The 11,310-nt window shown below is 32.5% G+C and overlaps 1 protein-coding gene across 3 annotated transcripts in view; it reads right to left on the reverse strand.

Annotated features, from left to right (window-relative positions):
* Nucleotides 1–5,960, reverse strand: part of LOC117167151 — a 94,855-nt gene extending 88,895 nt beyond the window's left edge. For 2 of the 3 annotated variants that reach the window (XM_033351870.1, XM_033351872.1), the window contains exons 1-2: nucleotides 5,365–5,526; nucleotides 4,861–4,977 (exon numbers count right to left, since the gene is read on the reverse strand). In XM_033351870.1, the coding sequence (XP_033207761.1) occupies nucleotides 4,861–4,977; nucleotides 5,365–5,430 (183 nt within the window). In that variant the 5' untranslated portion in view covers nucleotides 5,431–5,526. Of the gene's footprint in view, nucleotides 1–4,860; nucleotides 4,978–5,364; nucleotides 5,527–5,834 lie in introns of those variants that run through there. The other variant, XM_033351871.1, reaches the window with a different exon arrangement.
* Nucleotides 5,961–11,310: the final 5,350 nt, after the last annotated feature.

Here is an 11,310-nt window from a genome sequence, read left to right on the forward strand (position 1 = left end):
CGCGCGCAACTCAGTCATTTACAGCGTCTCCTACTATATTCACACGGACATAGGCCTGTCATAGTATTGGACCGCATCTCGTTTCAGATCTGGGATCACTGACTTACACACTGCATCGACGAACAGCTGCCTCCCACTACCCCCACCTAACCTGAGCGGAAGTCTTCAGTAAACTCAGCTCGACCAATCCGTATTAAGCACATGGTTTGTCGCATCCTTCTCTAGAGGATTCTTAGCCGAGAGTTGCTTACAGCGCTCCAAGTGGCTCTTGGCAAACTATATCGATGGGTGGTATCGACAGGTGGCGCTGGGTAGAGGGTAACTACAGACTTTTTTTAGCCGGACGCCCCGTCTATAATTAATATTTATGGCGTGTAACTAAGTCCGCACCGCATCTACGTTTATAATATCTTTGCCGAGCGGCACTAATGTTGCATACAGAAGTGTTAGGGGCCTTCCGTAAATCACATGGTTTCTGGGGGGGGGGGGGGGGGGGGGGGGGGGGGGGGGGGGTTAGACGAAAGGCCACATTGGACTACATAAGGGGAGAGGGCATGCAAAAAAAGTAAAAAAATTGGACCTTCTGGGTTAAGAAAGACCACTTACTGGCTACTGGAATAATAAGATGATTTTTGGTCTTAATAATCACAATTCTGTTTTGGAATATAGAATATTGTAAAAGAATGATAATTTTAAATTTGAACAAGGGATTTTGTTTACATTCTCTTCTTATAAATCAAAATTCAAATTATTTTTCAAAATTACCGTTCCACGCATGGAAATTTCCTGTCGCAAAGTGTAAATTATAATTTATTTCGGAAATTCTCTGTTCCAAGTATGATTATAATTGAAGCCTCGGCGGAAATAACGTAATATCAACACATATTTTGTATCCAATAACTTCTATGTATTCGAATTTTTCCTTTTAACTGTTCCTCTTTTCCGTGGAAGCACTGCGATCGAAAATTTAAAAATTGAATTCGGAATGAAATGTGAAAATAGTCGAGGTTATTTACTTACATTTACTTCGCACATATCTTAATTAAACTCGCAAGTGTACATATCTAAATCTAATTTTGAATTTTTGAAGGATAAGAATAGAAAATTATATTCGCTTAAGTGTCGACAAAAAACTTCAAAATTGAATTCGGCCAATTTCAATTAATAAAAATAATTAGGTTAGATCATTTACAATCATAGTTCTAAACATATTGTAAAAAATACAAATATAGTTTCTCGTCTTTTCATCAAAAGAAAGGAAAGAAAAACACTTAATTATTCGTTTAATTGTAATTCAAAAAGGTATTTTTTAATACAATTTCTGATAATTATATATCACTAATTTACTTGTTTTATTATTTTTTAATATTATATTTGATATTACTGGTTCTGAGCGTTTTACTCCAGTCTCTATAGCCCTTTAATTTTTTCCAGCGTGTCATTCTAATAAATTTAATTTTTTTCTTTACCTTTGTTCAAAATTTCAATGCTAGACTTACAAAAGTACATTTTCGAAGTATATAACCCCGACTATTTTGACATTTCTTTCCCAATTCAATTTTCGAATTTTCAATCGCAGCGCTTTCCTGGAATAGACAAACAGTTAAAAGAAAAACTTATATGCATACAACTCCATGGATGCAAAGTATGTGTTGATACAATGCTTTCCCGGCGAGACTTCAATTCAGAAAAAGACTTCCCTGTTCCAAGTCAAAATAATATTTACTTACGGAAATTCCCTATTGTTGGAAATTCCTTTTTTTCAAAGTCTAAATTATCATCCTTTTTTAATCATTTATTTGTAACAATTTCATGTTTTCTAATTCAAAATTATATTTATTTAGAAAATTTTCTATACTAATTTAGATGCATAGTACCTACCTCTTTCTGAAATTTAGAAGAGAGAAGTTTCAAATTCCGGTAAATTCTTATTTTAAAAATAATAAAAATACTTAAATTCAGACAAATTCTGACTTCCAAAGAGGATTTTTGTGTTATAAATTCCCTTTTTATAAATCCAAAAGCTAATTTTTTCCGGGATTTTTAAAAATAATTTATTCATATATTAATAATGAGTCGGTCACGTGACTAGATTTCTACCTTACTGGAAATTTTTTTATTTTCTAACTTATTTTCACACGAAACAACACATCAGGTTAAAAATTTGGGGTAATAAATAAGAAGCGCTAAGAAAGGTGTCTCTGGTCCTAAATTTGTATAATTATGAAAAAAGTTTTTTTCATAAATAATATTGGTTTGCTTTTTTCATAATTATACAAATTTAGGACCAGACCCACCTTCCTTAGTTCTTCTTATTTATTATCCCAAATTTTCAACACAATGTGGTGCTTCGTGTGAAAATAAGTTAGGAAATAAGAAAGCCGTCGGTAAGGTAGGAATCTGGTCACGTGACCCACTCGTCACATGGCCTTAATGTTTAATCTAATTATTCAATTTTGTACGTTTTCAATTTAATCGTTTAATTATGAAGGCTTTAAATTTAAAATTGTAAAATTTGAAAGAATTTTAACCAGGCAGTCTTCAACACTGCTTTTAAATATTTGTACAATTTGAAGGTCTTTTAGTTTAAAGTTGTCTAATACTCGAAATTGACAAATATTTGATTTAGAATGTAGTAAATTTACCATTTTTCAAGTATTCAAAGGCTTTAATTTTTAAATTGTGCAATTTTAAGTGACTTGAATCTGTAACAAAAAATGATGAATGGAAGGGTGACAGTCCAAAAGGTGCTAAGGGACATTTTGGCAACTTTACATCAGAGCGAAAAAACATTCTGTAAAATCGACATCACCATTTAAAGATCAAGCAAAAGTGCCTTCCCGAGCTGAAATATTACATATTGATTTAAGGCCAAGAAAGTTCGATCAGAAAAATTAACCTGTTTGCGTCAAAATGTTTCTTAGCACCTGAAAGATGGACTTTAATATTGTTCAATTAATGAATTTTCTCATTATACTTATTTATAATTATAACTTATATACTGATATACAATTTTCTAGTTGAATTCAAAAATGTTGTCTTTTTCGGCGTATCTCATTCCATTTATGAGAAATGTTCTATTAATTCCAATTTTAAGTATTAAAAAAAAAAGTTAGATATCTGAAGTCATCGAAACCCATAGATTCCGAATTATTATGTTTTAGGCTGTTAGCTACGAAATTTAAAAAAATCTATTTCTAAATTTTAATCCGAAAGCTTAACAAAGGACCCTTGAGTGTCGGCTACTCTATTGAGATAGCCTCTCTGCTTGTTATTTATGATCGTATTCTTATTTCAATTTCGGAAAGGATATTTTAAAGCCTTCATACCATTTAAATGAGCTTCCTGGACCTTCAAAAATATCTACCTGAGTGCCTGCGGAGAATTTCTTTAAGATTCTTTGACCTAAAGAATTTTTAGTATATACTCAAAGATTCTTTTCGGTAGGGCAATTTAAAATTATTCAACTGTTCGATATTAATTGATTTTAATTAGACATTTTCACTTCAACCACCAGCTAACTTCGCTTCGTTCACTGCCGAGGGGAGAAACAAGGGGCCAAATGCATGGAATTCGGTCCATTTTTGCCCTATTTTGATAATATCTTCGTAAAAACTAATTTTGTATGTATAAGCTTATTTAAAAAATAACGTTTATTTTTTTAATTACTAATTAATGAAATAACAGAATAATTATTATTATTAATTACAAAGATAATACAGAAATAAAGTGTTGTTCCATGCATTTGGTTTATTGTTTTCCCCTCAGTTTTCAATGAAGTTAAGTGAGCTGATAGAAGCCAAACAATTAATAATATTTTAATTTCAAATTCTTCGTATTTAAACTTTTCTATAATTATTGAATACTGAAGGCATAAAACTTCAAACTGCTAACTATTGAAGTTTTAAATTTAAATTACAAGGATATAAGTTAAGAAAATGAAACTATTACAGCTTTCAATTTAAAATTAATGTTCTAAATCTAGGAGGGGAAAAATAACACTATAGATTTGGCATTGTCTGTTTTATAAAGTTTCTACCAAAAATTATTTAATTATGAACCTTCCGAGATCAAATGATTTTACAATATTAGTCTTTTTGGTGTTCAATTTAGAGTGAAGAGTGACTCAAATGTAATATTTCCCATTATAATCGTAACCATTTTAAAGAAATCTAAAACAAACTAGTTATATCTGACATTAATTCATTTGATTTCAGTGATATCAAGTATTGTAAGAATTAAAAAAAAGGGTAAATAAAAAATTCTGTTTTTGGCCCGATTTCGAAATTCATTTTTCTTAAAATTATCGGAAAAGTTTTTTAATTAGAAGTTGAGGAATTTTTAGTAAGTCAAGCTGTTCGGCTAAAGGTTATCGAAAAGTAGAAAAATAATTTTTTTATCGATTTTTACACGCACTGAATGCGATTCCAATATACACTTTTTCTTGAAAACGCCGGGAACATGCTTTTGCGCACAAAATCGATATAAAGTAATATCTTATTCAATTTTCCCTGAATGGACGAAAAAACATAATTTTGTAATATAGCTCTTTTCCGGTCAGGAAATCAATTCACTGTCATTTCCAGGTTTTTTTCCGGATTTGAAAAAAATTACTGGTCTAGCGGCCACTGAAATGTTAGAAAAGTGGAGGGAAAATGGGTAAAATAAAAAAAAAAGTGAAAAAATTAGCTGTCATCAAAAGTGGAAAAAGTGTCTCACTGAAAGACATAGAGATTACAGAGCCTTCTTAAAAATGAAAGTATACATTTTCACATTGGAAAATTTAAACCTTAACAATAAGCTATTCTCGTTGATATATAAAAAACCAAAAAGTATTAAAAACATGAACAACGAACTTACTTTAATACTGGAATTGTCGACAAACAGGTCGCAGCTCCAGGGATTGTAATCAGAGCGGCGATTGCCCGTCGTGCAGTTAGTGGCTGGTGACTCGAACATGCTGATGCCGTGTTCAATCTGTTGAGGTAAATGCACATGTCTCTCAAAACAATTTCAAAAGAATTATGCCAAAAAAGCTCAATGGCTCGAGTTACCGAGTGTGAGGGTTTAACTTGTACGGACAAACACTATGGATACGTGATAGTGGGAGGGATGACGAGGAGAGATTTGGAGTTGCAAGGACGACAAAAGGGGGTCAAACCGATGTGTGGCCTCTGCGAAAAGTCGTGATAACGTGAACCTTCGACTCCGATCCCGCAGTACCGAGCCTTATTTGACAGCTGATTGGAAATCACTGCTAAACGTCGCAATTACACAGTAACAAGCGAAGCTACGTGGAATCGGAGTCAAGGGATTCGTGGCACTTTTCCCGGCGAGAGGCTCCACGAACTGACTAATTAATACCTTGCCAACAGCGAGAGCATTGTTGCCGATGATCGCGGCTAAATTTTGCACCTCAGAAAGAGCCATTTGTTAGGTATCACAAACACCGCCTGCCATTACCGTTTCGTTCAGATTCGTTTCACTTGCGACTGCTGCGAGTTGTGAATCGTACGACGTGCGCTCTGTGCCTTTCCTCCCACTACTGTGAGTCTGTGACAGACACTGCATGTTCTTGTCACGCACACCCACACATACTGCCCTCTTCATGCGTCCTCTAGCCTACCCAGTCCAGTTAGGCCGAAAGCGTAAGGGAAATACAACAAAACTAAATACAACCCGAAAAAACACATAATGCCCGTAATTCTCGATGTACATCCTAATCAAGATGTCTAATCAAGCGCCGATCTTGGGGTTTTTTCGATTGATTCTCAGTTCGCTCTATAAGCAAACAGACGACCGATCAAAGATGGATCGAGGATTGACACACGTACCATTGCCCATTGTGACACTCGAGTTGTTTTAGAAAAGATATATGACTGAAAATCTTGCCGCACGTTCAACGTTCCAATGCCTAAGACGATTCCAACAACTACTATTCTTTTTTAACAATGTGAAAATGGCCTATTAACAAAATCGTGTAAGTATGTGTATGGGCCTGGTTTCAAAGAAGTGTGGCAAACTTCTGACTTTTGCTTGACTTTGCGACTTTGCTGGTCGACCGGGCCGCACTACTACATAACACACGTTTTCAACCCGTAAACAACTTTAAAAAAAAACAAAGTCAAAATGAAGTCAAACCAGGGTGACCACTAAAATCTTGGAAAAACTTTCGGGTATTTCCCGGTTTGAAATGTTTTTTCTGTGTGAGTAGCGAAACAGTTAGCAACGAAACATTAAATAAAACGAGAAAATAATTTTACTACTTTATCAGTGAATAAAATATTCCAAAAATTATATTTAAATAAACTAAACCCTGACAACGACGCTGCGATGCAAGTGAGAGAATATTTTATTTTTAAACTTCGCGCGCAACATACTACTTGAGCTATTATGGATGCGCTTGAAGTCACTTCAGCAGAAGATAATGACATTTTTTAAATATTTAACGCTGCAAAAAAAAGTATTGCGATTACTCCGTGATAATGAAAATTTTAACGTAGAATCCGAATTTCAACCATTTAAAAGTTGATCTTGCTGTTTTTTTGAGTTTTTAAAAAAGTAACCGAATGGGGACCCAATGGGGTCTTTGCGGGTACTTTGTAGAGGCTACGTTCGGTTCCTTCGGTCCGCCAGGGAAGAACTGATCATTAGTGATTTACACAGCCACACAAAGAAATCTCTGAGTTTTCTATAGCGAAATAGCTTGGCCCATTTGAGTCTATAAACAAAGTCGATTTGAAACAAAATAGTCTTGGAGATAGTTTGAGAGATTTGGGTCCTTTTCAAGATCCTTTTAGTGGTCCTTTTAAGAGTGGTGTGACGGTAATATAATGTTCCTTTTGTATTCGTCACGTACCGGGCGGGCACAGTTATTTACAGTAGTTGGTCGTGGCTAATTCGCTCTCCCTTTTTAAATTTCTCTTCAAATTATTAACACTTTTTTTTTAATTGATGAATTTTCTCATTATACTTATTTATAATTATAACTTATATACTGATATACAATTTTCTAGTTGAATTAAAAAAGGTTGTCTTTTTTGGCGTATCTCATTCCATTTACGAGAAACGTTCTATTAATTCCAATTTTAAGCATTAAAAAAAGTTAGATATCTGAAATCATCGAAACCCGTAGATTCCGAATTATTATGTTTTATGCTGTTAACTACGAAATTTCAAAAATATACTTCTAAATTTTAATTCTAAAGCTTAACAAAGGACCCTTGAGTGTCGGCTACTGTATTGAGATAGCCTCTCTGCTTGTTATTTATGATCTTATTCTTATTTCAATTTCGAAAAGGATATTTTAAAGCCTTCAGACCATTTAAACGAGCTGTCTGGACCTTTAAAAATATCTACCTGAGTGCCTGCGGAGAATTTCTCTGAGCTTGTTTGACCTAAAGAATTTTTAGTATATACTCAAAGATTCTTTTCGGTAGGGTATTTTTCACAATTATGAAATGTTTGTTTTTCTCTATTAGTTTTTGAGAAAACAATGCGGCGCTATCTTGCCGTCAACTCAGCGGCACCCTCTACAAAAATCATGAAAATTAAATAAATCACTAGGTTAGATTTTTTTGCTATTTTTTGGCTTTACAATGCGTTATGAATAGCTTTTGTAACATCAAACCTTATTTTAAAAAATGACCGACCCCCCCCCCCCCCCGTAATGAAAAAAGTATTTTTTTCAGTATTAAAAAATGACTAGCCTACATTTTTTTGATATATATCTGCTTTCCAATGTGATATGAAACAGTTTTTTAAAATAAACCCTTATCTTAAAAAGCAACCCTCTGTGCTGCAATAACGTATTTAGAACAATGAAACTATCTAGATGTAAAATACTTATAAAATATTAACACAGTATTTTTAAAGCGTAACTGAGGAGCAAAATTATTTTGCACCCCTAATCTTTACAAAAACAACCCCCATATTTGTTTCTGAATACAAGCCTGCAGACTGATGCCAAAAATTGTATACATTAACTGCTGGGATTTTTGTGATCTTTCTTTATTTTCCAATGATATATCAATCACTTTTGGAAAATTAACGCTTATATAAAAAAGCAAGATCCTGTAATGAAAACATGTATTGAAAAAAGTCGTTATCTACATCGATTGAACTTACTTATAAAATAGTAAAATGGTACTTTTAAAAATGATTATTTCTCACCCCTAATCTTTACAGAAATAACCCCCATAATATATAAGATAAAATTGCAACATCTTTTACAAAATGATTTCCCAGTCTATGTGTGTATATTCAAAAAATAGAATTGACCTTTTTGATGCCTCTTTTAATGCCTTTAAACAAGTTCCAGCACAACTAATTCTTAACGAAAAAAATCCATGTTCATATAACGAACAATCTAAATGTTCAGAATGATTGAAAATTTGTTGAGAGCAGACCTTTTCTAAACTACTTTTTTCAATTAGTGATTAAAACTATTTTTAAAGATAAGTTGAAATAATTTTAAAACCCTAAAAAGCAGCCGTGTGATTAGGGATGTTACCCCGTTCTGTACATAATTATCACATAATATCAATTCGCCGTTTTATTATCTCCTTCAAATACAGGGTCATGGTGTTTATGCTCATAAATATTTAAGATTCGAACTTGTGAAAATTCGATTTTATTAAGTTAATTAGGTTTCCTGATTTTCCCAGCGGGTTAAAAGGGTAAGGAACTATTTTCCAACTACCCCAGGAAACCACCTCTAATGTGAAATATGACTAATTTTAACGAGAAGACCTTTGAGAATCTTTTCGACTCACGTGGGTTGTCGACAGACCCCATACTGTGAGGTATGAAATTCTAGCATCCCCCAAAAAATACCCTTGTCGCAAAATTAGTTTGAATTTGATTGGTAGTAGAATATGTACATTTTTGGAGTAAACCCATATAAATTCGACCTTATCCAGGTAGATCGGTCACATGATTTTTTATCGACTAAATGTTGTAAGGAATCAATGTTTAGTAAACCCATAAAACTACCCTTATCGCAAAATTTGTCTGAATTTGATTAGTGGTAGACTATGTACATTTCTGGACAACTGCATGAGGGAAACCCATACAAGTTCAACGTTATCCAGGTATATCGTTCACTTGATTTTTTTATCGACTCAATGCTGTAAATGATCAACTTTTATTAATCCCAAAAAAACTGTCCTTATCGTGAAGTTAATCTTAATTTTATTGGTATTATATGACAATTTTGTACAGAACGAGATGCATTTTTTTCGAATGTGATTTGGGCACATGGTTCTCATAGATAAAAGATCAAAGATAAAACACAGATAAAATCCAAAATGTATTTTACAACATACACGTAGATCCCCAGCATCCCTATTCACATAAGTGCTTTTTAGGATTCCAAAACAACTCCAACTTATCTTTAAAAATAGTTTTAATAACTATTTGAAAAAATTATTTTAGAAAAAGTCTGCTATCAAGAAATTTTCAACCGTTCTGAACATTTAGATTGTTCTTGATATAAAAATGGATTGTACTCATTAATAATTGTTGAGCTGGAAGTTGTTTAAAATCATTAAAAGATGCATAGAAAAAGTTAAATTACATTTTTTGAATATACACACATAGACTGGAAAATAATTTTAATGAGAAATAATTATGCTTAAAAGTACCATCTTAGTATTTTATAAATAAGTTCCATCTATGTCTATATTGACTTTTTCAATACGTGTTTTCATTACATGGTGTTTCTTTGATATAGAATGGTTAATTGAACGAAAGCGATTTATATAACATTGGAAAATAAAGAAAGAGTACAAAAATTAAGAGCATAACAATTTCAACAGTTAATGAATACAATTTTTGGCATCAGTCTGCATCAGTCATAATTTTGCTCCTTAGTCAAGCTTTAAAAATACCGTATTAATGTGACTAGTGGTTCAACGTGACCAGATTCCTACCTTACCCTCACTTTTTTTATTTCCCAACTTATTTTCACACTAAGGAAGGTGGACCTGGTGCTAAATTTGAATAATTATGAAAAAAGCAAAAAAAATTATTTACAACAAAAAACTTTCTTCATAATTATACAAATTTGAAACCAGACCCACCATTCTTAGTGCGTCTTGTTTAGTATCCCAAATTTTCAACTCGATGTGGCGTTTCGTGTGATACTAAGTTGGGAAATAAAAAAGTCGCGGTAAGGTAGGAATCTTGGTCACGTGACCCACTCATCACATGGCCTTAAACACACTCAGTCTGATAGCCGTTCCTAAGTATGCTAACTATCTAGTTTTCGAAGTGAACAAAACTAAGCAGCTAAAATGCTTACAAGAATCTAAATACTTATGTAGGAAAGACACAGTGGCTATTAAATATCATTGTTGTAATTTATAACTATTCTTTGCTGTTCAGTCATTTTCTTACTCAGTCTGATCAGTATTCTTAAATAATATTCTTTTCGACCTGTCGTTTAAAAAAAAAACTTTAAAAACCTTTGCACATTATAACACGAAAAGTAATCAAATTCTGCATCTAATAAATCCAAATGGGCGGTAAAATGCCAACTTTATCAAAAATACTACAAAAAAACTTTAAATTTCGATGTTTTCTAAAAATTGGAATAACTCTGGAAATAATTAAATGTTTAAAATGTATATTATCATTACTAACATTTAGTCAAATAAGGTAAATAATCATTTCAAAAAATTTAAGTCTGTACACCTGTTTGGAATTTTGCTACTTTGTTGTGTCAAGTCGGACCTTATGGCAAAATCTAGGGGAAAAAATCTAAAAATATTTTTTTGTCTTTTTGACAAATACTATGCCAAATTTCGTTCAAAATAAACTCAAGATCTTCAAAAGTTTCAATTATTTTCCGAGTTATTAAAATTTTATATATTTAAATTTTTTATATTACTCAATGCTACCAACTGTTTATAATTAGAAAAATATTCCCTAAGTTACTAAAAATCGTCACAGCCCTACCGAAAAGAATTTTTGAGTATATACTAAAAATTCTTTAGGTCAAAGAAGCTTAGAGAAATTCTCCGCAGGCACTCAGGTAGATATTTTTAAAGGTACAGGAAGCTCGTTTAAATAGTCTAAAGGCTTTAAAATATCCTTTCCGAAATTAAAATAAGAATGCAATCATAAATAACAAGCAGAGAGGCTATCTCAAGAGAGTAGCCGACACTCAAGGGTCCTTAGTTAAGCTTTCGGATTAAAATGTAGAAATAGATTTTTTTAATTTCATAGTTAACAGCCTAAAACATAATAATTCGGAATCTATGGGTTTCGATGACTTCAGATATCTAACTTTTTTTTAATGCTTAAAAT

Source organism: Belonocnema kinseyi, chromosome 2 (genome assembly GCF_010883055.1).
Source record: "Belonocnema kinseyi isolate 2016_QV_RU_SX_M_011 chromosome 2, B_treatae_v1, whole genome shotgun sequence".
Classification (NCBI taxonomy): Eukaryota; Metazoa; Arthropoda; class Insecta; order Hymenoptera; family Cynipidae; genus Belonocnema; species Belonocnema kinseyi.